The sequence below is a fragment of the Cucumis sativus genome, chromosome 5 (assembly GCF_000004075.3).
Source record: "Cucumis sativus cultivar 9930 chromosome 5, Cucumber_9930_V3, whole genome shotgun sequence".
NCBI lineage: Eukaryota > Viridiplantae > Streptophyta > Magnoliopsida > Cucurbitales > Cucurbitaceae > Cucumis > Cucumis sativus.
The window spans coordinates 5,804,147-5,831,938 of NC_026659.2; the positions used below are offsets into that span (position 1 = coordinate 5,804,147).

At 31.3% G+C, this 27,792-nt stretch overlaps 3 protein-coding genes across 4 annotated transcripts; 1 reads left to right on the top strand and 2 right to left on the bottom strand.

Annotated features, from left to right (window-relative positions):
- The first annotated feature begins 3,035 nt into the window (after positions 1-3,035).
- Positions 3,036-9,606, top strand: LOC101216594 (cytochrome P450 90A1). 2 transcript variants are annotated; one of them, XM_011656685.2, is made up of 8 exons: positions 3,036-3,780; positions 4,377-4,526; positions 5,006-5,251; positions 8,086-8,175; positions 8,279-8,357; positions 8,446-8,555; positions 8,680-8,807; positions 8,889-9,606. In XM_011656685.2, the coding sequence occupies exons 1-8, from the start codon at positions 3,253-3,255 to the stop codon at positions 9,013-9,015; spliced, it is 1,458 nt and encodes a 485-aa protein (XP_011654987.1). In that variant the 5' UTR covers positions 3,036-3,252; the 3' UTR covers positions 9,016-9,606. The 2 variants fall into 2 exon arrangements, with proteins under 2 accessions (XP_011654987.1, XP_011654986.1); XM_011656684.2 differs by having other exon boundaries at positions 3,037-3,780; positions 8,677-8,807; positions 8,889-9,603.
- LOC101216348 (nuclear pore complex protein NUP88) lies at positions 9,066-15,641 on the bottom strand. The gene is made up of 9 exons (XM_004149202.3): positions 15,210-15,641; positions 14,914-15,068; positions 14,609-14,731; positions 13,207-13,351; positions 12,487-12,548; positions 11,952-12,162; positions 10,855-11,793; positions 10,479-10,728; positions 9,066-9,685 (listed from the first exon to the last, which is right to left on the bottom strand). The coding sequence occupies exons 1-9, from the start codon at positions 15,513-15,515 to the stop codon at positions 9,417-9,419; spliced, it is 2,460 nt and encodes an 819-aa protein (XP_004149250.2). The 5' UTR covers positions 15,516-15,641; the 3' UTR covers positions 9,066-9,416.
- Positions 15,642-18,627: 2,986 nt separating this feature from the next.
- Positions 18,628-21,761, bottom strand: LOC101213138. The gene is made up of 4 exons (XM_004149188.3): positions 21,290-21,761; positions 20,925-21,205; positions 19,060-19,192; positions 18,628-18,959 (listed from the first exon to the last, which is right to left on the bottom strand). Exons 1-3 carry the CDS (start codon positions 21,564-21,566, stop codon positions 19,127-19,129), a joined length of 624 nt encoding a protein of 207 aa, XP_004149236.1. The 5' UTR covers positions 21,567-21,761; the 3' UTR covers positions 18,628-18,959; positions 19,060-19,126.
- Between the last annotated feature and the right edge of the window lie 6,031 nt (positions 21,762-27,792).

A 27,792-nucleotide genomic window follows, 5' to 3' on the forward strand; every position in this document is an offset into this window, starting at 1 on the left:
TATACCTTTGGCCGATTTGATGAGGAATAAGCGTTGGATGAGGTATAAGTGAGTAGGGTATGAGTCTATTTATAAGCCCAACAAATCCAATTCCTAAAAGGATTAGGAATGATATTTAATTATTTTTTTAAAAAAAAAAATCCAATTCCTAAAAGGAATAGGAATGATTTTTTAAAAATATATTATATAAAGAAAAGATAATCCAATTATCTTATTTTATTTTAAATTATTTCTTTTTTTTGGATAAATCTCAAGTTTAACTTTTATTGAGATATTTAAAATATTTAAAAATTTCAACATTTTTAAAAATATATACATATATATATATATATAAATATTCTCAATTTCAAAATTCAAGTTAAATTAACTTGCATATATGACCTCCTTTTTATCATGAATTTAAATCGGAGCCATAAATCCAACTTTACCTAAGATTGAGGACCTGATTTTTTTATCTCAAATTAAAATTGGTCATTCCAAATTCTTATGCATCCCCAAGATAAATTAAGGTACGGTAGAAACCTTATCCTTATTTCAAAATTAAAATTTTGGTTATATTCCAAATTTTACTTTAAAAAAAAAAATCATCATATTAATTTTTTTTTCCCCTCAAATAAAATTAAGTGGGAAATAAAACTTTGAATTTTTTTTAAGGTTTGGCCATATTCCAACCCTTATTTTAAATTTAAATCAAACTCACGTACTAAATTCATAGTTTGATTAATTTGATATGCTGAATTGAGTAAAAAAAAAAAAAAAAGAAGGCTCGTACTTTGACTTCAAATTTATCTTTTCCGAGATTCATTCACCCATATACGTGCATAAATCTCGAAAAGGGGCATTTGTTGAATAAGAAATTTTGAGACCAATTACAAGTTGCCACATCATTTATTAAGTTAATGATGAAAAGTACAAATAATTAAATTTGGGACTAATTAAAATTGACACATGCCCCAAATTAAAGAGTTAAAATAAATAAATTGGTCATTCTAATAATGCCACATGTTTTCATATTAATCGTTGGATTAAGTTAATCATTTTAGTTCAATTAAGCCAAAAAAAATAAGCTTAATTGAGCCCAAAGACTAAATATAACCTAAGTCCATATGGTTGAGCCCATGGGTCTGGTCCATGGACCAACCAAGTTCAAACCCATAAAGCCCACCAGTGAACTCTATAAATAGAGGAATTCTCCTCATTTGCAGGGGTTGGAAAATTTTGACTCTAGAAGATCCAGAGAGAATTCTTCCAAAAGCTAGAAGACTCCCTAACTTCTGAAGTTGACCATCCTCGAAGATTGAAGCTGTTTTGAAGATACAAACTTTCTTCCAAGACTCCAACTTCAAGAACATCACGTGCTCCGCTTCCTCAAATCAAGCGTAAGCATTCAACCAACTTGAAGAAAATCACGTGCTCCGCTTCTCCAAATCAAGCGTAGACGTTCAACAAACTTCAAGAACATCACGTGCTCCGCTTCTCCAAATCAAGCGTAGACGTTCAACAAACTTCAAGAACATCACGTGCTCCGCTTCCTCTAAATCAAGCGTAGACATACAGTTGAGAGTGAATCAGAGGATCAAATTCTAGAGATTGAACCGCATCGCATCAAATCAACAAAAATTCAACATCAACCCAAGTTCAAGTCCACGAATTAAATTTCTCCGGAAATCTCGTGCGAACAGTGGGTAAGGACTAAGAAAGTTTGATGTTTTTCCTAATGTGGGAAACCATGTGATTGAACATGACAATAAATCAAACACACTATATGCCTCAAATCAACCCTATCATTGCATCACACCCCTCTTTCTTTTAATTTATTATTTAGGTTTGGTTTTATATATGCGATACTAAAATTGAAACGATGGGTGTGTATTTAACTCGTATGTTTGTTTTATTTAATGAGAATCGAAAGTTAAACTTTAAGATCAACAACTGCAAATTTTTATTTATAAAAAATTTATTCAAATAATTGTTTTTAAATATATGATTCTTCTTTAGCACATAAATATATTAACTTTTAGTTTTCTCGTCATCCTATTATAATTTACTTAAAGTGGTGATAGATTTTATGGCATTTTTCTTATTTTCTTAAATGTATAATTATAAAATAATAATTAAAAAAAAAAAGGATGAAAAGTTGTTTCTATTCCTTTGCCTTCAAATTATTTTGGGAAACTATGCAACCAAACATGTTTTCTTGTCCTCGAAAATAGAGAATATATATAATTGTCAAACAAATTCCAAGCACTGTATTATCCCTTCCATTCAAATTAACTTTTTAGTACAAAGAGATTAGGATTTAGAAACTTCCACCTCACATTTCTTAGAACTAACACAAACTTTAAAGTAAGCAATGAAAACTTGATGTAATTTTAAAATTTTAATTGGGTCATTCATTTTAAAGTTTGTTTGAAGATTTTATAAAATGTGATGTAACAACCCATGACATTATTTGGTTTAGCAAAGTGATGATCAACTTAAACCATAACTTAGTTGATTACTACTTGAAACTTTTTGAAAAGATTGAAACTTTGAAAAGACACCTATTGTAACACAAAAAAAAAAAAAAAAAGAAATTAATATATAAAATTCAATTGAATCTAAAATAAAGTAAAAAACAAAAATAACAACTTTATAAAGAAATTGTGAGTACTTATCAAGAAAAAGAAAGGAGTTAATTAAAGGGTGTACAACGTAGGTAATTTTGTGATACATCTCAGGTAAAAACCTATCCTAACATACATTAGTTTGATAATGAAAAATTGGAGTCTAAATATGTCAATAGTTTGTTTGTTTCAAACCCTACTTTGATTGTAATTTGTTTTAAAAGGAAATTACTTAAGAGTTTTTATCTTTTATTACAAAATAATAATAATAATAAATTGCTTAGATAAAAGCTGTCAGATACAAAAATATCCGACATTCATTTTTCTCTCTCACAAATTCCCAAAAAATAAATTGAAGAGAAAAAAAAAAAGAAAAGGTTTTTTTCCTTCTCTCCTTTTCTTCACTTCTTTCTTACTCTGTTTTATGAGTAATACCACCCGTGTGCCTCTGTCTCATCCCCATTTTTTTCCCCTTGAAAACAACAATTCTCTATTCTCTCTCTCCTCTTCTTTCTCTCTCTATAATTCCCATTTCTTTTCTTCTTCTTCTTCTTCTTCTTTTTTTTTTTTTATTTATATCCCCTCCATCTCTCCTTATTTTCTCTAAAACCCATTTCCCCCAATTCAATTTCAATTCAGTCCTCCAATGGCTTTCTTCTTCTCCTTCTTCTTCTTCTTTTTCCTTTCCTTTCTTTTGGCTTCTTCTCTCTTTCTCCTACTCCGTCCGGCCAGATTCCGCCGTATGCGGCTGCCGCCGGGGACTCTTGGCCTTCCCTTGATCGGAGAGACCCTTCAAATCATCTCCGCCTACAAGACCGAGAACCCTGAACCCTTCATCGACGAACGGGTGCGGAAATATGGGCCGGTTTTTACGACGCATTTGTTTGGTGAACCGACGGTTTTCTCAGCCGATTGGGAAACGAACCGGTTTATTCTTCAGAATGAAGAGAAGCTTTTTGAGTGTAGTTACCCCGGTTCGATTTCTAACCTTCTTGGGAAGCATTCTTTGTTGCTTATGAAAGGAAGTTTACATAAGAGAATGCATTCTTTGACTATGAGTTTTGGAAATTCTTCGATTCTTAGAGATCATCTTTTGGCCGATGTGGACCGGTTGATCCGGCTCAATTTGGACTCTTGGACCGGCCGGATCGTCCTCATGGAAGAAGCTAAAAAGGTACACAAAACATTGTTTCTTCTTCTTTTCTTTTTTTTTTTTATTATTATTATTATTTTCTTTTCTTTACTGTTGAATTGAGCAATTGGCCACCACCACTTGAGTCCCAAAAAAAATCCCATTAAATAGAAAAATAAATTTACTCACAACTTCTCCAAATTTGAAAGTATAACTCAACATATTAAACATCTACTAGGTTGAGTAAATGTATAACTCAAATACTTAAAACAATGGTTCAAATTTGTAGTCTCATTGACATAATGAAAGCCGAGTTGGCAGTCGGAAAATGGACAAAAAGTGCATGTTAGCAGATTTATTGTGACTCAAAACGGGCCTTTCCTTCAAACTCCCCTGGCGCATGTTAGTAACAATAGAAAAACAAAAAAGAAAAAGGGCAAAAAAAAAAGCCTATAATTCTGTTTGCAGTACAGATCATGCAAACTTTTATTTTAATTATTCTTTCGGCCGTTCCTTTTATTATTATGTTTTTCTTATTCTATTGCATATTAATATACATTTCATTATTATTGTTATTGTTATTATTTTAATTTAAAATTTTTATTATTTTTTTCTTTTTGACAAAAAAAAAAATTCAGATAACATTTGAGTTAGCAGTGAAGCAATTGATGAGCTTTGATCGCTGTGAATGGACTCAAAGTCTCATGAAACAATATCTTCTCGTCATTGAAGGATTTTTTACCGTCCCTCTCCCTCTTTTTTCATCCACTTACCGTCGAGCCATCCAGGTAAAAAAAATAATAATAATAAACTCTTCTTTTTTACCTCTTATTACTAACTCTATATTCAATATAACTCAACGGCAGGTAATTTATAGTAAAAATTCTCAAACTCTACCTAACTCTTTTCATTTTCACCAAACTAAATAATTCAAGATCTTACACTAGTTTTCTTTTCAATAATACTACTAATGCGGTTGATTGGAATACTATTTTCTCCATATACCTTTTTTTTTCTTCTTTTTTTTTTGGATAGGAAGAGAAAATTTAGTATAGTACCTTATCCCATTTCATATAAATTCTTTCATGAATGTCACATCACATTAAAATATGAGATTGCGGAGTTAATCAATACGGAAGTAACGACTAATAGTACTTTAGTAGTAAATGATATATGTATGAATGTTAATTACTATATGATGTAGTAGTAGTACAACTTTATGAGAAATTAAAGACAGATTGATTTAAGTTAAAGCTTTTGGGTTTAGGCCCGGAGGAAGGTGGCGGAGCAATTGGGGACGGTGGTGCGGGAACGGAGGAAGGAGAGTGAGGAAGGGGTGAGGAAGAAGGACATGCTCGGTGCGCTGCTCGAAGGAGAAGACGCCCTCTCCGACGAGCAAATAGTGGATTTTTTACTGGCTTTATTGGTGGCGGGATATGAAACGACGTCAACTACCATGACGCTGGCCGTCAAGTTTCTGACGGAGACGCCGCTGGCTTTGGCCCAATTACAGGTCACTTTCCGGCCACCTTATTTATTTATGGAAATAATTGGGAAAGTAATGATCCAATAGTGGGGCAGAAAATTGCAAAATCTATGGCTTTTTTTCATTTTCTTTTTCTTTTCTTTCTCTCACTCTCAACCTCATATCCATTATCACAAATTCCATTCTTTTTTTTTCTTAAATTAAAAAAAAAATGTTTTTTACAACTCATTTTTAGATGGATTTTTTTATATACATTTAACTCCTAAATTTCATTTTTTAAAAAAAAAAAAAAAATCTTAACTAGCAACTTTAAATGGGTGAAAAAAAAAGATTTTGATTTTGGGTTCATCTAAAAAATTTCGATCTTGCCTAATATATACATATATATAGTTTAATTAAGAATATAAGATTGAAAAAGATATATTTGAAATCTAAAAGAAAACATTAAATTGAAGTCTAGATTCCACCCTAATTGCCTAAAATTCTCAAACCCTAGATCCTACTTGGATATTGTCATTTTTCGTTTAATTGTTCATGTCACTGTTTTTTCTTTTTTTTTCTTTTTTGTATTTCTTTAATGCTATACACGTGCCCTCTTCTACGATTTATTTTTCCAATGTCTTTTTATTATATTTTATTTTAAACTTTCTTTTTCTTATCATCTACACTTACTTTTCGTTTTAAAAATAAAGTCAAAATTTTCAAAACAAAAAATGATAACAAAATAGTTTCAAAAACTTGTTCACTTCAAGAATTCAAGTATTTGCATAAAAAAAAGGGCTAAAACAAAAAAAGAAAAGTAGTTGTAGTCTTAAATTTCAAAAACATTTTATTATTTATATTAAAAAATTAGAAAAATTTATTTTTCAGAAAAAAATTATTTCTTTTGAATTTTTTTTTTAAAAAAATCAACTTTAAAGAAAATCAAAAAACCTACTTAAATTTTTAAAAAAATTTAAAAAAAATTGGTTATCATTTAAAAACTTAGGGTTTTATAATTTATGTTGTTTTTATATGAAGTAGACAAACGTACTTGATTGGATTTTTCTTTATTTCTTTCCATTTCTATTTTTCAAAACCAAAACTAATTTACTTTGTCTCCTTTCTACTTTTTACTTCGAAAGTATATCATACATTTCAAATATAGGAAACAGATTCTTAAAATTTTCATGCTTTAAATAGGAACCTACATTTGTTTATAATATTTGTAAAAATATTTTTTTTCAATATGCAAATATTGAATATATCATAAACTTAGGTTGGGTTTATCTCTCTCTCTCATTCATTTCTTAAAAAAAAAAGTTATCAACTGATGGGATCTAAGATATGAGATTAGAATGTGCTAGAAGTCCTAAAGAGAAGTACTTTAGTATGTAGTTTTATACTTATAAAAGTGATTTTAAAATGATAGAACTTAACTTTTAGTGCTTTTGACTTTTTTTTCTCCAAAAATAGTACTTTTATTCCAATACTCTTGAAAGACAAGTACTTTCAAGTTTCAATTATGTCTAGAAGAGTGCATTAAAGTGAAAGATATTTATTATCAAATAAGGAACTCACCTCTATTTGTATTTTAAAATGTTAGAAGAAACTTTTAAAAATTTAAAACAGACACCTTTAAATTGTATTTAAAAGTTAAGAAGTTGGCTAATATGAATTTGTCCTTATGATGTGTTAATGGAAAATTCTAATATAAAAAAGTTAAATGGTAATTTACCTCAAAATCATATAAAGTTATTTGAAATTCGATTAATTTTGTTAGGAAAGTTTTGTTTTCACCTTAAAACGAATATTTTGAACCATTCTATTTTTTGGATTCATGATCAACAACTTTTTTAAAAAAAGATTCATTATAATTTTAAATTCTTTGAAATCACGAGACTCTTATTATCAGAACTAACAACCCTATCTAGTACAATCATGTTAGGTTTAAATGGACATAGAATGGTATTGACAAGCTAAACCTAGAATTGGGGTTAGAAGCTAAGGTAGGTTAAAATTTCTAATGTTGTCTAAAGTTACAACAACTCTATAAATGACTTTTTTTTTATTTTTTTTGTTTCATCATTATATTGACTTGATGCATAAAAAACAAAGACAAAGAAAAAAAATTAACTCTAAAAAAAAAAAGAGTCAAAAAAGTGAAAGTGAAGAGTGAGAAGAAAGTACATAAAATAGCAGAAAGGCAGAAAGCAGTAAGAAACCTTACACTTACACACACACACACTTGTCCCCTTTATCCAATGGACATTATCATTTCCTTTGAATAAGAAAAAATACAACTATACTGAAATTCCTCTTCCATTCTTTTTAATTTCATAATGGTTGTTTAAAAATAATAACAAATTTAATTTTTTTTTGAAAAAAGAAAGAAAGAAAGAAAGAAGAAGAAGAAGAAGAAAGGGAAAAAAGGAAAAAAAGGAAAAGGAAAAGGAAGGCAGCTTTGAGAGTGTGAGCATGCTTTCAAGTTTGACCACTCTGTCTTGTCCACTGAAATGACGAAAATAGGGTCGAAGAAGGTCACCATTCCCCACACCACGTGGGACCCTTCTTTTTTGTTGATTGGATCATAGATCATACGGTCCAAATTCCATCCCCCACCTAACCCTAAACAAACCCTACAACTTCCTTCTAATTTTGAATTTTGATACCTAGTATTTCCAGTCTCATATTCCTCTTTCTGCCCCTCACGTGCCCCCCTTTTCTTTCACTTTCCCTCCCTTTTCACTATATTGTTTCATCACTATACGGATAAAGGACCTAATTCATATTTCAGCTCAAATCATAGCCCACATCCCTCTTTTTCATTTTCATTTTCTTGTTTATGTTGATTAAAAACTATTGTGTGTCTTGGTGGACAGGAAGAGCACCAACAAATCAAAGCAAGAATGAAGGAATCAAACCAACACCTCCAATGGAATGATTACAAGTCCATGCCCTTCACCCAATGTGTGAGTATATCTTTTTTTTTTTTTTTTTTAAATCATTAACTTTTTCTCTTTTTTCTTTCTTAGGTTTCAATATTTAAAGAGTTTTTCTTTTCTTCTTTCTTAGGTTGTGAATGAAACATTAAGAGTTGCAAACATAATCAGTGGGGTATTTAGGAGAGTAATGACGGATGTAAACATTAAAGGTAACTAATACTTCATTATCACATCTTCTTTTGCTTCTTTTAACTTATATACATATACAATAAAAGTAAAAGTAAAATTTTGATGCAGGTTATACGATTCCGAAAGGATGGAAGGTTTTCGCATCATTTCGTGCAGTACATATGGACCATGAGCATTTCAAAGATGCACGTTCTTTTAACCCATGGAGATGGCAAAAGGTACAATCTAATCAACATGTTTCCTACTGTCAATACACCAATGTCAAATCTCAATCCCTCCAAACATCATCTCTCTTTCTCACTTTCCATCCCATTTGCTAACTTTGTCTCTGTAATACAGCAGAATAGCTCGGGCTCAATGACATTAAATGCGTTTACACCCTTTGGTGGAGGTTCGAGATTATGTCCAGGTTACGAGCTGGCTAGAGTAGAACTCTCTGTTTTTCTTCATCATCTTGTCACCCAATTCAGGTACTCATCTATCTGTCTCAAACATATAGTTTAAATATGCAACTCTACTAAGATATCAACTGTAATTCATCAATATTTCAGTTGGGTTCCAGCAGAAAACGATAAGTTAGTATTTTTCCCAACGACAAGAACACAGAAGCGCTATCCTATATATGTGACGCGTAAGAACGAAACTACACAAAGTAAAGACAGCCATCCAGACACATGAAGGGAAGAGAATCAAGCAGGGGTTTCGATATGTAGAGGGGAGGTGTAATCTTTCTCTTAATCTTGTATGAATAAGATCATATGCTAAAGTAATGAGTTTTATAATACACAGAATATGGAGCTACTCAATAGCACAGCCAATGAATTACCAATACAAAAATTATAAATGTCACTTCTTCTCTCAGCCCCTCTCCAAGAGCACCAATTTTCTAGCCAATCAAACACAGTCTTCTACCTACATATCTTGTAGTCAGATGTTGTCCAAGCTTCAAAATTCAGATGATTTGACACAAGTCTGAAGAATTTGGAGGGTTTGAGACAGGCCTCTTTACAGAAATAGTCAGAGATATCTATCTAGTTGCAATTCCATTGAACACATTCAAATACAGAGAAGAGAAGATATCAGGATCTGTTCCTCTCCTTGCTTTGTATTGTAGATTCAACTAGCTTAACCTTTATAGTGTTCTCAGCATTGAGGAGGGAGAGTTTCTCAAGTGATGATTTGAGTTGGGAGATCTGAGAGCCTTGGATATAAGTGTTTCTCCTGTACATTTTTTGTTGTTGGTTCACTATATTGTTGTTCTTTGAAGAATTTGTGAATCTCCTTAGTCTTGCAGTTAGTGTATCAATCGAAGTATGCAATGCGTCCAACTCAACATCTGTAAAGTGGTCTGGAGGCAACAAAGTATCACTTTGTTAAAAATTAAAAAGTAGTTATAATATAAAATGTAAACTCCTCCACCCTGAACAGAAATCAACTGGTTAAAGCGTATCTCTCTTGTTATTAGTCAAAGTACACCAAGACTGCAGGATTACATGTGACAGTGTTGCACAATCGAAAGGAGAGCAATAAGTCAATTTTGTCAACTTAACAGAACTTAATACAACTAAAACCATGAAAATTAAGATTTGTCAGAGTATACCAAGACTGGACGATCATGTGTGGATTATATGTGGAAGTGTTCCACTATCAAAAGGAGAGCAACAAGTCAATTTTCAACTAAACAGAACTTGATCCAACTATAACCATACCATGACAATTATTAAGATAACATGAACATGCATCCAAGCCACTAGGTTGAACACAAGCTTGGGATGATAAGTGCATGATAAGTGGAAAATAATTAAGCAAAACCAAAATGGTTATTTTTAATTCTAAGGCCTCAAAAAGACAAGTTCAAAAACAAAAAATTGACGAATCTAAAATTATGAAGTATAAAATGTGCTTAAAACTCTTTTTTTCCTATACATACTTTTGTACAAAGCACTAACTGCATTTATACATTTCTTTCAAAAATTAAAATGTTTAATCAGGTAACCAAAACAGTTTGAAAGCTTTGAAAAAGTAATTATAATTGGCTGAAAAAAATGCTTTTCACCGTTCCAAAAGCCATATCAAATACTTTATTAGTCAAAGATGCCAACCAAACAAACAAATTAAGTACTGTAGTGAGAATTTATTACCGAGTGTAGATTTGAACTCTCTTTCTGCTTTGGACAACGGCTTTTTGTGAGCTCCTGGCAAGTTCTTCAACCTACGTATCCGCTCTTCCAGGACATTGTGCAGTTCGATTGCACGTTCTATCCTGTCGTCCAATAATTGCTGTTTCCCCTCTACTTTTATGAGTTTTTGTTGTGCATCTTTTAAACGAGTTTGCTGGTCCTCGATTAACCTCTTCAACTTGGGCTCATGCTGCTTGAGCTCGTAGTACACCTACACGTGGTTAGACGAGAGGAAGAAGAGGGAAGTTTAGATGTTACACCCATGGAACACTAAACCAACTAAATTATCTAAAGTAGTTGATAAGCACAACATAGTTATGCAATAAATTGCAATTACCGCATGCGCATACTCCACATAATTTTCATGGAAGAGCTTGAAATACTGATGAAGCATGGACCGACCTTCAATGGAATCAGCAGTCACAGAACGCATAGTTGATGATGACTGAGGAAGGAGAACCACCTTAGGTCCGCCAAGAAGATCTTTGCTTATAATTTCAGGTCTTTCGCTTTCATTTCTCTCTCCTGTTGCTGCTGCAGCAGATTTTCCCTCGTATAGAAAATTGCTAACCTGAACTGGGACTAGAAGGTTCCAAGTTTTCATCTCTAGAACAATGCATTCGTGAGAAAGGGTAATTCCCAGAATCCAAGAATATCCTAAAGAATCAGATAATGAGGCAAAACCACAAAGCGGAAAAGGGCTGGAAGTGTCTCCCTGGCAGGTATTCAGAACAGGATGCACAGAGGGAGTTCTCATAGTTTGGTTCTGTCCTCTGCTTTGACTTGTGAAGGGGAGAAAGTGCAATATAATCGAGTCTATACCTCCATTATGAAGAGCATAAATTCTTTGATCCATAAGTTTATCGGCAAACATTGTTATAAGAGAATCTTTTTCCATTTTCTTTGGAAGGGCTAGATCTACGATAGCCAGCCTCAGCAAAGGGGGTGGGAGCCCCGACCAAACTGTATGATCAAGTGGCTGATCAAGCTTCACCTTGGTGAGCTTCCTTGTAACCACTTCACATATCATAGCAAGACCAAGAATATTGTCATTTGGATCAACACGGACTCGTGGAGGATTACCAAGATTCCAGACAGGTTGAATTTCATCTGCAAGGGCATCAATCTGCAGTTGCCCACCACTCCAAGCTGTCACAAGAACTGAGTCTTTGCTGATTAGATTATACAATAAACTTACTGCACGGCCTTCACATTCAGCACCTTTAATTGATATATCTCCTTCATCTCCATTATTACATGCCCTCCTCAAAGGCCCCTGGAGATCATGTCATGTGAAAATTAATGACTCCAAACCCATGCATATGCCATCCCACTAAAATTTTGTTAATAACACATTCTTAATATGAATACATATATGGATATGCATGGTTGTCAACTACCAATTGCATTCATTGAATGTCTCATGTGTCATACCTGCAATGCAAGTGAGGCATCAAATAAAGCACAAGGCTGGGCTACTATCATATATGCATCTCCTCCATCTGTTGCTTGAACTAAATTTGGAAAAGTTTCTTCCAACCAAGAAATTGCAAGACTGGAATTCACAGCTGTTGGATTGGGTGATTTGAGCCCAAAGGACTGAGCATCGTTATAAATCTCCAATATAGATTCACACTTGTAAACACTGTCGAGGACAAAGCAATCACTTAGAGACAGTAATATACATATTTCTATCCAATAATTGCAGGCCTCATGCTAAGAAACTATTAGGCTCTAATCAGAACTTTTAGTAGGCTGTAAGGAGGGACATTTTCTTGAAGTGAAGAAGTGTACACTCAAACCATTATTTATGACTTCAGATGATGAGGGAAAATATTCTCTCTGAATCTCACCTCCACATATTTTCAGAGTACTAAATATTTGAAGAATGAAAACCAAAGAAATAAGTCTGTCTCTGATGATATTCTAAAGTCAATTAAAGCAAGGAGAGATGTGATAAATTGAGTACCTTCTAAATGGAACAACTGGGCAGAGGATGTAAATTGAACCATCACTGAATAAAACAAACACCTGCAGATTTAGCAAGTAAGCTTTCATAATCATACCTTAGTCCTTGGAATGCTAAACAAAGGTATCGTAGCCACCCACAAAGGTATATAAGAAAGCAACTTTCATGTTTCTTTTCTTTTTTTTTATATAACCATAATAATATAGATAAAAAGAAATACAGTTTTTCATGGATTGAGAAGTAGAAGTACTAACATCACAACCTTACTTGAAGGGGATATGTTCTTAAAGTTGCATAATTATTTCCTTGAGTTCTAAGTAGTACCGATATCAGATTTCAGATCCAACAGATTATGGTTACTGAAATATTCCTAATGCCTACAAGTCATACATAGCATGATACAAAAAATTCAGAGATTGAGACCACTGACTCGTAAAGTATAATAGAGCACCAAATGAACAGAGCACAGAAAGCTAGGTGAGGGACATTGCTAAAAGATCACAAAGAAAAGGTTGGATCTTTTAATTCTTTTTTTTTTTTCTAGGTAAAAGAACTTTGAATTTATGTGTCGGCATCAACATGGAAGAAATCATCGAAAAGTTAGAATAATTGAATCAAATATCTGGCAAAAGAAAAAGTGAAAGATACTAACATCATTATAAAGAGAAAATATTATATCATCCAAATTTGAGATTTCAAATTTCTAATTAATGAACTTACACTGAACTTGTCCCACAAGTGGTCTTCCCCAAATGAAAAATCAACAGGGCAGATTGACGTGGCATTTTTAGATTGACCAGGTTCTACTGGCTGTAGATAATATTCTTGCTCTGGTTGCACAAGATCTGTAGACAAATTGAAAAGCCTGAAAGGAAAAGGAGTTATATAATAAAGCACCCAGATCAGATGTTTAGGAAGAAACTAATTGGCAATGGAAATCTTATGAAGGAATTGGATTGTTTTGGCTAATCAACAAGACACGTTGGAGCAAACCTACACAAATTTCATGATCTAAGATATCAATAATTGTTTTTCTGCTGTGTGTCTGAGATGGAAGCAACATCCATCTCTCCATACACAAATCTTAATTAATCATTTGCAACAAGCTATAAATAGCATTTTTTAATGCAATTGAACAAGAAAAAGAGAGTCCATTCAGGACAGGTGATAATTGAACTGTTCTCAAGCATCAAGAAAAAACTATTATTAACAAAAATTGTACTTCCATTCCTAGTTGACTAGCAGTAACAAGATTTTGTCAATGTTCATACTGAACATGAAAAAAAAAACAAGAGAAGCTACAAGAAGTCACCATTAGCTTACAATAAGAGCAATTGAAAAGTTAAATTCTTCTCCTCATCCTCAAAGGTTGTATAAGTTGAATCCTAGCCCACAGAGCAATATGGTGCAAGGTTTTAACTTAATCGCAAAAAGATAGGGAGAGCCAAAAAAACCAAGTTCTAGGGAAGGGAAAGCCACATATGAGTAGAGGAAGAGTGTGTAACTTTGTGATTTTGAGGGGTCCAAGAATATTGTTAATTAGGGAGAGAGTTGTGAGGTGAGTTTTTCTTGGGCTTTAAGAGAACCTTCGGCAGTGAGGAGAGGTATGTTTTGGTATAAATTGCAAGAATCATGTTTTTATTGTGTTTAGAGAGTTGGGTAGCTCTAGAATCTCCCTTGGTAACCAATCCATTCATAAATTGAGCCTCACTGAAAACCAGAGCCAACTTTAGTCCATGACTACATTTATTTTATTTTGTTTCTCATACTTCCAAGTATTTAGATTTCATCCATCCTAAACTTCACAGAAACCGTTTTGATATTTTGGTATTGAATTTCCATATCGCAGACCAGCAAATATGAATGATGGATGACATTACATGGACATTGTTTTAAAGCCACATATTGAAATATTTGACAGAAATAGGTAAGAGATTTCAAGCAGCAAAACAAGATTTCAAACCTCTAGTAAACAGTTCAATATGGTGAAAATCTACTTCTGGACCTCTACGATTATTCTCATATCGACTTAAAAGACCCAAAAAATCTCTAAATAAGTAATAAGAATAAAATCGCACTATGTATAGTTGAATAAAACGTCATTATTCAGGAAATATAATACCTGAAAACAGAATCAGATGAAAGCACTCCAAGATGGAAGTTGCTATACGGGTGCCAAGAAACTTGAAGCGTGCGTATGACATCATGGCCACCACAGTAGATTTGCGGACCAACTCTAACAGTCCTGTAACACAAATTGACAGATTCATTCAGGAAGAACTAAATGGAAAACATGTTTTGACATCCTTTCACAAGCTCTACATAAATAGAAAACAAATGAACAAAATATATGATTTTTTTGCAATTTAACTACAATAGATGGAAACCAAACTTAAAGCATTAGCTCAGTTGTTGACTCTTCCTCACCTACAGATGACAGTGTTGTTATCGCTGGTAGAACTATGACCATAAAGGTACATTATACACAACCCGCCTGAACCCACAAGGGCCAATGCCGATCCATTCTGATTGATAGAAATCTTCTGCACCACAAAGTCAAGTTGCACATCCGGTTGCAATACCTGTTCAAAGCAATTGAGATTATGAACAAAAAACTAGAGAAATGAGAGAAAACATTACACAAAACACTTGTGAACAAAAGGGGCCATTCCTTTTCAAACACTTGTAAAATGAAAGTAGAGAAAGTGAAAAGTAGAACTGACTTTAGAAGGAGAAGCGGCGAGGACGGAGGTGGGTTCGGGTTCTCCGAGGCGGATGGAAATACGGTGCAAGCAGAGTTTGGTGGAGTCCCAGAAATAGAGACGAGAGGCGCCGTCGGACGCTAGAAGGTTTCGGAGAGGGGGAGAAACAGAAACGCCATAGTCGTGGCCGGAGGAGGAGGAGGAGGAGGTGGAGGTGGGAGTGAAAATGGGGTGGGTCTTGAGAGGAAGCCAATCGACATCCCGTTTAGGGGTTAGGGAACGAGGGGGATCAGAATCAGCTTGGTTCAGGTCGAAATTGTATCTCATTGTCGTTTGAGAATGTTGCTAATCGCCGATTTTGATTTTCGATTCCGGCGACTGCTTCGTCCCGAAACTGAAGGGCTCAGTAGCCTCTTGTTTTTCTTTTTTTTGAGTGGAAGTGTCTCATTCAAACGATGTCGTTTTAAGAACGAATTCTATTCCAATATCCAATATCCTCCTTTTGGCATTAGGACTTGCATAGAAATGATTTAAATGAGTGGATTTTAGATGGAAACTACAAAAATATATGAATAGTGTACGGGTTATAGGTTGTTTTTAGAGCAAAATTTACAAAATCCTACTCATATCATCTCTATAACAACTAATTACATATATCAAACCATATCCATTTTATAGTGTTATAACAAGCTCACTAAGGTGATGATCCATTCTCACGTGTTCGACTTTAGTGAATCAATTAATTGTAAATTGTTATAGAAGAGGAAATTTTCAATTCTTCAAAAACTTTTGTTTCTTTTATTCCAACCCTTAATCCTAAATCAAACCTCCAAATTTCATCTCTACCTAATCCTTCACTACTAGGGTTTCACTACTCAGTTCTTAGTTCAATTCTAATAGTGGTTTGACTCGAGATTGTGAGAAGATTACAAGTAAATTAGGAGCAACAAGGGTGAAATTTCTCTCAACCCTAATTTAATTTAATTTAAGGTTTTATGTTAATTTATGTTGTGCATGTCTAAAATCTATCATGTGCTATCAAAGCATGCTTTAATTTACTAAAATTTATATGCTCGGTGTTAATTTATTAGATATTGGATTAACTAAAATGTAGTTATGGTTTTGACAATTAAATTAAGCTTAGTTTTGTAATAATTATTGTAATTGGCCTAGGTTTTGTGGTCTAACATGTATGAGAGAGGGTTTATAACTTTTCTACCGTCGTTAGAGTTGTTTCTAGGTCGTAAATCGCAAAACTGGAAGAAGGAAGATTGAAATTTAAAGAAAAAACTACATAGACTCAAAAAGACCTCTTAGACTCGAGAACCCGCACGTGACCCGACTATTCTACTCGCACCAACATCCGAAAAGTGGCCCATTCGGCGCGCACGACGTGTTTTTCTTCTGCATCTTGCTTCGCGCTCGCGCGCCTGCCTCACACAGCCCCGCTGCACTTCTCCTTTCCTGTGCGCAAAGTGTCTACCCGCTCGACCCGCGATCTGCCCCACTCAGTTTTCTTGACCCACGCGCCTAAAGTAATTTCTCATGTTACTTTGGACCGATTCAACCAAGATTGAGTCAATTCGAGGTGTTTTCGGCCGATTCAGTCCAAATTTAAGATGTATGTTTTAATTAAATTATATTTTTTCATGTAGTTTTAAAATCTCTAACATGTTTATGTTCTATGTTATAATTTTATACATTACAGCATGTATGTTAATTAATTAATATGATTTTTTTATTAAATTATATATTTAATCTACGATATTATAGAATTTTATGTTTAAATATGATTTAAATGTAAAATATATGAATTAGTTTCTAGTCTTTAGTGATGGGTGAGTATATGACGTTGTCTCCCAACGCCAAAAAAAACGTCGTTGAAAGATTGATGACTTTACCCACTTTACTTGTATACATCTTCTCAAAGTTAATTTAAAGTCATGGACAAAACACAATTTCAATCAAACATACAAGCTTTTCAAACCATTTGGGGTGGTGAATACCGCTCCTTCTCTAACTTCCTCGCTTCCCATGACACTTCTCAATGTAGTACTTGTTCATACAACTTGCAACAAAAGAACAAGTATATTTACGAAATCAAAAATTAAGCAATACAAGAAATATGTAGAGATTGGCTCACAAATATATGTGATTCACTAACATTGTATTAGCTACATCCATGAGGTATCATGGATAGGAAAGAACAATATTATTTCAAGAAATATTTTTATAATACAAAACGATATTACTAGGCTATAGAGTTCTTTAAACCTGAGTTAAAATTCGTAAATAACTTATAAATAAATATATATGCATAGAACTAAGGAGCTTTCAGGGGTATCGCCCTGGAATCCCGTCCAGACTCGTTGCATATAAACTCAAACTAATTGACTAGTCAGCAAATCTTTCTTACTAAGTTGTTCATAGTGCCACGTAACAAATTTAAGATATTTCAACAACAAATTTAAATAAAAATATTGACAAACAATATGTAAATGCATCCAGAAGAATTTTCTAACATAGCCTAGAAAAATACATTCCGTTGATTGAAATTCCAGTTTGTGTTTATTGAAAGAGAGGAAGAAAGAGGAGAACAACAACAGCCAAAAACTTTTAAAAACAAGAATGGGAGGGTGGGTAAAGCATTAATTAAGGTAGTGGTTTTTTTCTTCCATTGTTAAATGCATTCTTTAATTAATCAGACTTTGACATTATGTTGCTATAATTAAACCATTTTTATCTAATTTATTCTGTGGTAAGGCTCTAATACTTTTATAATTAGATGTCAATATTTTTCCTTCCATGACTTTGAATGTTTTTTCATAATTGAATTGTTAGATTTGTTTGTTTTAATGTGCAAAACATTGCTTACTAAAATGCATGTTCAAATGGATGATATTTAATGTTTAAGTTAAAATTGAATACGCATCTTTCTTCCATTGAAAAACAACTGAGAAGAATTGAACATCTCTTCGTCAACATTATTAAATAAATCTTTGGCATATTTAAAGTTTATAAATTATTATATATATATATATATTGTTTTAATGATAAAGTTGCTGAAATACTTACTAAAATAACAAAATATGATAGTTTATTTTGCTACATTTCATAAGATCTCAGTCTCTAAATAGTCCGTGTAGGAATCTATTTATGGTAATTTCAACAAAAAAAAAGAGGGGATTAAATTCTAATTATAAACAATGTGAACTAAATGTTAATTTTTTTATAATAATAAAATTTCTAATTTAACTAATTAAATGCCTTCGAACAGAACAATCTCTTTGTTGCATCCTAACATCTTAAGTTGGTTGTTGAACTTCATCAATATTTAATTTCAAACTTATACTTATTTACCCTTTTCTTTCTGACCATTCTACTGTCAGAAATTCAAACTAAATTCAAGCTTGGAAAATGCACATATCAAGCTGACATATTCAACAAAGTAAACTAAACCAGAATAGTATTTCAGAAACAAAGGTCTAGAACTTGAGACGACAACAAACAAACCTAGAGAGAGTCGGAATCAGACACCGAATATCATATGATCACATGGTCCTTTACCATTTTTTATTTGTACTGATTCATACTATACAGTATACATTTTACATCAGATAAACTTGGATGGCTAAATATGAGGCAAAATTGTATATTTGTATATAATATTCAATAGTGACACAACTAAAAATTTATAGACAGCATGATGTATGTTAGCTTTGCACCTCCTGAATCTCCAGATGAGCTGATTTCAAGTTATTACTTAGAAATCTGTTTCACAAAGAAATAGGCTGAAATCAGATCCCAATCGAGCAACTTCGAGAGAAAAATGATTGAATGTTTCGTGTCGACGTGTGTAACTTAAACTCACCTGAAATCTGAAGACCGGGGTGAAATAAGTTAGATGGAAACAAGTTCTGATCTCCTGGGATGGTGAGTTACTTCACCCTTTCCTCTTGAAGAATCTTTTGGTACCTGGGGAAACCACTCTTGCAAGCAGAAACCTACAATGAAAAAAGAAGTTAGAATTGTGTTATGTTACATAATATGCTTATCAAATGAGTAGGCCAAGTTATGGCGACTTTATTGAATGATTTTTCAGTTCGAAAGTTCATCTTACTGTTTTATTACACAAGAAACAGACCTTCACTTCTGCCTAAAGATGAGTAATAGAAGACTCAAGACTGTGTTGGACTAGGGTCTAAACGAAAATCAAGAAACTACATAAGAAAAAATGAATCAAATTTGTTGAATTTATAAACAAAATGAAGTTCAATAGTATAAAGGATCACAATGATGCTTAAAATGATTCTTCTCTGCCTTTCTTTCTGGCGAAATTGCTCATCGATTCTCATTAATAATATTATATCTACAATATGATTAATATTAGGTTTTTTCTGTTAGAAGTAGGAAAGATGTTAGGTATATAAGCAAGGCCAATATTTTCACTAATACAAGGTTTATTATTATTTTTCTTTTAAATCAAATGCAAATCCACGTGTACTTGGGTCCAAACTATATTATATCGTATTATAGAGAGACCCATTGTCCTAAAAAATCAATCCCTTGAGACTTTTCTATGTAATCTAAAAGAAGCTTGACAACTAATGCCAGCCTAATGGGAACGAAATGGATGCCGAACGTTGAGTAATATTCTCCCTTGGAAGCTCAGCTTATGATATGCCAAAATGTGGGTGTACAGAAGCACATGACAAAGGTCAAGAGCTTAGTGTTATTACAGCTAAATGACAACCACTATTGAATATAATTGCCAACCACAAAGGCTTTTTCCATTTGTGAATCGATATTTTCGATATCAATTCTCTATTTAAAAAGTTAACTAACATAGAAAATGGAAAAGGAATCAAGAATAAAGATTTTGGTAGAAAAATTGAGAGAGATACCAAAGAAAACAGACAGAATATGGTAGAGGAATAAATAAAAAGTATTTAAAAAGGATACTTCCTCGACTTAGTCAGAAAGTTGAAATTTTTGAAGTTGCTATTGTTTTTCATTTCTTGTTAATTAAGTCTTAGATATATATGAAGTAAAGTTATTGACTTTCTAGAAGAAGTGTATTTAACTCGATTACTTTTGTGAAATGAAGAAGCTTCCTTGTGAATTCGTTGAAGTTCTGTAAAAGGTAAGACCTCAAGATTTAATGGTTTCTGACTTTTCTAAACAGCCATATTCATTTTAATAAGAGAAAATAACTAAATGATCATTTTCACTAAAGGGAAATAAGAGAAAATTGACCTAAAAAAATAGAATAAATTAAAATAAACCACCCATGAACCATAGGAGTTGTTTTAATTTCCATTGTCACTTTCAATTTGTGCCATTACTCATCTTGTCATAGCTCCAAGAGTAGTTGGGTTTTTTCATTAAGGCTCTAATTTTAATACCTCACAATTTTCAAGGGTATTTCAGACAATTCTCAAGCTCAATGTTTGGAAGAAACTATTTGATGAGGCCACCACAATGCTACGGATGGATGCATAAGAGAAAAAGGGCAAGAGTATCTCAAATTTATATCCTATGGTTATTACGGGATATGCAGATAGTGGTCTCAAAAGAAATCAAATGTTAAATCATCAAATAATTCAAAAACTTAAACTAAACGATGAAGTTAAATTTAGGATTATATCATCTGACAACGAGAAAAGACTTTGCAAGTGTGCCAAAGGATTGGTATGAAGCAAAACATTTCTCAGAGGCATATCATCAAACACTTACCGCTTCAATATCAATCTTGTAAACAAGGAGCTTCCTCCTCTCTCTACAACTCGTCCTATACGCCACAGCAACATGGCCAACAGCCAAAGCCAAAGAACACATAAACAAAGCCACCTCCATACTTCTCACATATCCACCTCGTCCAACATCTCTCAACCCATCACCAAACACAAACGAAGCCTTCAACGAAACAAACACCAAGGAAATCACAGAACAAAACGTAGTAATCCCCAAATACGGCCCATGCGAGAGCCTAGGCCCATCGCAAAAGCTATAAACACCTACACCCAAACACAAAACAACACAATCAAATCAAACCCTCAAAAGAAAAATAAAACAAATCAGCCAGGTAAATTAGTACTTACAGATAATGATAGCGGATCGTATGAAAGAAATGAGAGGGATATCGACAAGGGAGGATCGAAAATCGTAGTTACTGAGATAAGAAGGAAGAGATTTAAGGGAAAAAGAGTAAGGGTAAAGAGAAGCAGAGAGAAGAGCAGAGGGAAGAAGGGCATCAGCAAGGACAAGAAGAACAGGGGCAGAGAAAAGGAGAAGGGAAATCAACATAGTGATTAAGAAGAAAAGGGTTTTGATTCCTCTCCATAAACGCTTAGACTTCTCTTCTTTTGAGAAACCCATTTGGGATTTTGATTGTTAATGATCTAGGATGCTCTGTTGTTGTTGTTGTTGTTTTTGAGGTGGGTATGTACAAGGAAAGTAGGCGAAGAAGAGAAATGGAGAGTTGGGCATTTTTAAGCTCATCTATGGAGAAGATCAAAGAGAGAGAGAGAGGGATGCAAATGATTTTGTTGACTCAAAATTCAGACCACTGTGAGGGATAATGACAAATGCTCTGTTTTGAACATTACACAGTCAAAAGGAAAAAAATCTATTCTTTTTTTTTAATGTGTGTAATTCCCTAAGCTAACGGCAATACCTAAATAGGTTAAGGTTTTTTTTCTTTTTTTTTTTCTTCAACTCTTTCTACCTTTTTTCTTTTTTTAATTCATTCATTTGAAAAAAAGATTAAAAAAAAAGGCCCATTCGTTCTAAGTTCAACGTGGTTATTGTTTTTTAAATTTATTGTATTTATTGTTTTTCTACTCATTTAATAATTTAAATTAGTAAATATTATCATCTCCCACGAAAATGATGGTTGGTTGATGTGTAAATTAGTTAAGTTTTAAGCTTCCATTGTTGATAAGACTATTTTTTAAAAAATAATAATAAAAACATACCTAATGTAAATTGGAAAAAAAATATAAAAGCTTGAATGTCAACTGCAAATGCAATTGAGAACTCTAAATGTGAAACAAAAAAAGTGTGATGATACTACAAATTGTTTTAAATATATGTCGTAAGAGTTGCTAGTCTTGACCTTTAATGTTTGACAAAGTTTAACATTACAAACTTTTGAGAGGTGCAATATGGACTAATACCCCATTCACGTGGATATTTTGGCTTCTTTTTCCTTTTGTTTCCTAAATCATCTTACTTCATTCTCTTCTTGACTTATGATAATAAATACTCACGACTTTTCTTTGGGTATCACTAAAAAAGACTCAACACTAATGAAGATAATTGTATACACTTACATTTACATGATTATTTAACCATTATGGGGTGACCTAATGTTAAAAATGAGACATAGTTTCAATAACTAACAAAGAGATCAATCCATGATGACCACCTATCTAAGAATTAAGTTACCTTGACATCCAAATGTTGTAGGGTTAAACAATACTTGTTGTCAAGGTAGGAAAAATGAAGATTATAAACATTTGACAACTATTTTGTTTCTTAAAATGAAGCTTATAAAACTACATTTCCAACTCCAGCTTTCTTCATTGGTTGTTTTTTCTTTACTAATAGTTCAAAAAACCAAGCCAATATTTAAAAACTTAAATAGCAAAATAACTTTCACAAAGTTTTTCTTTTTAATTTGACTAAGAGCTCAATCATTATACTAAAAAAATATGCAAATTATTATAAGACCACAAAAAATGAAAAATAAGTTTAATTTTAAAAAACTAAAAAACTAAATGATTATCAAACAAGACCTTAGTTAGTCATTTGATAATATCTTTTAAAAAAGAAAACATAAATAGATTCCTTAACCACAAAGATACGATCACATGAGTAAATAATTTTTATTTGTTTTTAATTACTTCAAAACATTCAAAACAAACATCTTACCTTATTTTAGTAAGTAAGTCTTCTCAAACGTTCTAAAATCTAGTTTTGAAGCTTAAAATCTTTCGTACTTTTTGAACGGTTGTATTAAAAAGAAATGAAGGGAGGTTTTCCAAAAATATTGATAGGGCAATGAGATTTGTAATAAGATTTTTGGATTTTGGGCGGTGAAAACCAATAAAGATAATACAATGAAGTTAATAAAATAAAATATTTGGACCTAAAATTGAAGGGAAAATTGGTTGATTAAGAATTGGAATTGTTTGTGGGTAAAAAGAATAATAAACATAAATGAAGCCTTAGATGGCGGGACCGACTTGATTTTGAGGCATGTGATCACATGGACCCTTTTTTTGTCATTCCCTATTTCATTATTTTCCACTTCTCTTTTTATTACATTTTAAAATTCTCCCATTGGTTGGATTCCCTTTTCTACTTGAATTAATGGATCATTTTTAAATCTTTCTATTTATTTATTCTAATTTTAACTACAATTTCCTTTTTGTTCTTTCAAAGATTCCCTCCTAAGTCCTAACTAACTCCCTACCTATTTAGTTTCATTTCTTTATTTCAAAAAACTAAATGCTATTTATGATTATGTTTAATGTTTTTAATTAGATTTGCTACTTTGTTTAATTAATTGACCATATATATATATATATACATATTTGTTAGGTATTAACATTATTCAAATTTGTTGGTATCAGATGGTTTGTTGTATTACTAATAGTGTAGCTGTATTTTTCATTTTTAAATACCTATATTATTGTTTGGATTTAATTAGTACCCTAACTTTCAATCAAACCACCTTTGTAATTGTTGTGCGCCTAAAATTGAATTCAATAAAATATAGAGAAAGTACGTCGAACATAGAAATGAACATAAACTCAAATACAGAATTATAGTTGGATCAACCATTTTTAGTCTTGGTGAAAGGAATATATATATTTTAAGTTGCTATAAATATGTGATATCGGGTTTTGAAAATTGAATTTTAAGTTCTTACCTTCGCATAAATTTTTACATCATGGAATCGTGTAGTTATTTTGCTTTATTTTATAGGTTTTCTCCACTCCAAATTATGAATTTACTGTTAAATTAGAACATGTTAAGTTTGTAAGTGATATTTTCTTCTTGGCGAGATTTTGACAACAACAAATATATATTTGATCAGTTTTTTGGACTTTACATTAAAAATTAAATTAATCATTTTTTTTTGTTTAACTTTCATCAACAATTTAACAAAATAAGGAAATAAATAAAAAAAATAAAGTTTAAGAAAATATTAATTAGTTTATTTATAAGAAAAAAATTAAATAGTTATTATTAAAATAACTTGTTAAAAGAAAATTCGAAAATATAAATACCAACCAAATTTATTATACTATACTAGAATATTTAAAAAGTCATATGAATGAATGATTTGTAGACTCAAAGTTCGAATCTTATTGAGTTTCAAGGCCTTATCATGATCTAGTTGATAACATCATTTAGTCTAGATGATAACTTAATCTCGACTTTTTAATTTCTTCATTAATTATGTGACATAAGTCATGATCTAGTTGTTCAACTCTTTTTCTTCTTTTCTTTGTGTCCATTTATCTCCACGAATTTAACTAAAGTAAAAAGAAAAAAAAAAGTATAGGCAGAATGTATGATGTTCGAATTAATTACGTGATAAATAAAATATAATGAATGTGACAAAATATTGGAAAGAGAGTTAGATATTTGTTAGGAGTAGAGAGAGTGGTTGGGTTAGGTAGTAAGATCCAATTGAAAGGATTTCCAGGTTGGTTATATATTCTTATCTAAACCAATCCATTAACATAATAACATACTAATGGAAATCTTAGTCTCAAAAGATTCCACACAATTTACCTACTTATACTCTTATTAATTGTTATTACTTTTATCTTTTTTTAAAAAAAAAGAAAAGAAAAGAAAAGATTTGTTTAGAAAAATAGGGCAAAAAGGAACCTTTAATTTATTCCCTCTCTATGTTAATGACTTGTATCCTTCTCATACTTGGGTGTTTGGATTTTGGAATCACTTTCAATCATCATGTGTTTAACAACAAATTATAGTATACATATCTCAATTGCCATACATGTGATCAACAAATTACTTATCAAAATTATACTTACAAATCTTTTTCTTTATTCCATATCAACTTTTATGAAAATATATAACAGTTTACTTTTTATACTAACAATTTAATTTCTTAGATACAATTGTCATTACAATTTTATGGAATTTCCAACATCCGTGGGTGTAAATAAATTAATAAGAAACCAAAATGGGCATACAACCCATAAAAAGAATCAAAGTAGTTAAAATGTTAAATAATAAAAATAGGTAAACTTCCAGGTAATTTTGTAGGGCTAGAATTTGATTGCTAACTACAAAGACTAAGTTATTACCTCAACAAGTTTCAAAACAACTTAATTGAATAAAGTATGGTCAAAGTGAGTTTAGTTGAATTATAATTGACCCATGCTTTTCTATCCTAAAAGTAAGAGGTTCAAATCCTTCAACCCTTCTCTATAGTTCAACGATCTGAATACTCTAGCAAATGTTAAGTTAAATATTTTAAACTCCTAATTTTCTGGACTAGATTTAATTTTTTTTTTTAAATTGTAAATTATAACAAAGTTTATCCGTCTTAGATTTCTATTACTGATAGACTATTATATTTATTAGTGATAGATTTATCAATATTTGCTACATAGTCTATAATGTAAACTTTAGTTTCATGATTATACAATAAAACTCTAACATTGTTAGATAACAATAAATGTCAATATTTTTTAACTATATGATTTTACGAATCAAATTTAGATAAAGAATAACATATCTTGATCCATGAATAATTTTTTCGAGAATTTGTGTTTCTTTCACTTTCATTAGATTTATTGATGAGAAAAATGAACTAGCCGTTAGAGGATCAATCCCTAGACATCATCATCGTGGTGATTAATTAGAACATTATTTTTTACTAATAAGTCTAATAAAACAATAGACCCAAAAATGATAAAATAACATAAAATGCATATGGGTCACATTAGTAATATTATTATATTTAAAATAAATCTAATATATCAAAAAAAAATTATGATACATAAAATCTCGTTGAAAATGGATTTATAATTCTTAAGGGAAAAAAATCCAATATGATGTTGCGTCACCAAGCAAATTGATCCATAAACTCACGCTTCATCATCATTTATTTATTATTTTTATTAAATTAAACGAGTTTCCATCGTCACCATTAATATTATCAGAAATAAAATAACTAAACGAGTATGGATTTTTAATTCTTTATTTTTAAAAAATAGTTCTTAAAATTATTATGAAATTTTAAAAAGATGAAATATCTTCTAATTTGAGTTAGATCATTGCGTTTGTCATAAAGTTTTAGGAATTAAGATTGTGGACGTAACAACATATATTATCTTTCAATAACAAAACCCATAAATCTTTTTTATCGATTTAAATTCACATTTCTTTTTAAAGAAAACCATTTTTTCCTTTTTTTGCTGGACAGACTTATGTTGTGCCAAAATGAAAATAATAAATATTATCATAAAGTCAAAAAAAAAAACCCATATTCAACTCCCCTTCTAGAGACCATATAATATGAATTCTAATATGAGTCAAAGTTGATGACTAATATTATAAACTTGAAATTAAAGATATCTAATTATCGGTTCAATTCGTATTTTCTTTCCATCGAAGTAAAAGAGATTCTAAAATTTGGTCGGCATGAAACTATGTAGCTATTGAAGGATTTTTTTAAAATTGATTTATTGGCATGTTTCGTTATTCAAAGAAATTAAGGAGGTTAATTATGTGACACGTTAAGTCGTAAAATATATAAATAAGTTGTTGAATGATTACGTGTTAAATTTGGATTTGATATTCTAAATTTGAATAATCTGAATAAACATGATTGCTTTCTCTCCTAGACCTAACATTAGATAGCCCCCATTAATAAATATTCTCCTAACTAAAGTAACGTTTAATAGTTATTAACAAATACTTATAAATAATTAATGGAAAGGAAACCAAAACTGCCATCCAACAAATTTAGCCTAATATAGATAAGTTTTGTTTTTTAAATGTTTGTATTTATAAAAATAAATACTTGCAAAGGTTTAGAGTTTTTTTAAAAATATTTTGGTTCTTTTAACTTTTGTAAAATATTATTTTATTTAACATATTTATATATCTTAGTTTAGTTCTTATAACTTTCAAATTGTAAATGTTTAATTTTTTTGTTTGTTTACCTTTGTCTTTTCATATTTGTTTCTATCTTTACTTTTGCTTAAAATTTAACAAGTGAATCAATGATGTATTCTTGATAGCATATTAAACCGATAATGATTTCATTTAAATCAAGTTAATTATATATGCTAAGACACAAGCATATTTAAATTAGACAAGTAACCTAGAAATTTTAAAAGTTCAACACTAGAATGAAAACAATTATTTTACCAAATATTTAGATAATGTCTTTACAATTTTAAAAAATCGAATTAATTTTTTTAATTTTTAAATAACTATAGATATGAAAAAATAAAGTTTAGATTCTTTTTTAAAATTATATTAAATTATAAATTATTTTTAAATATATCAAAATGAATCAAAATATTTACAAATGTAACATAGTTAT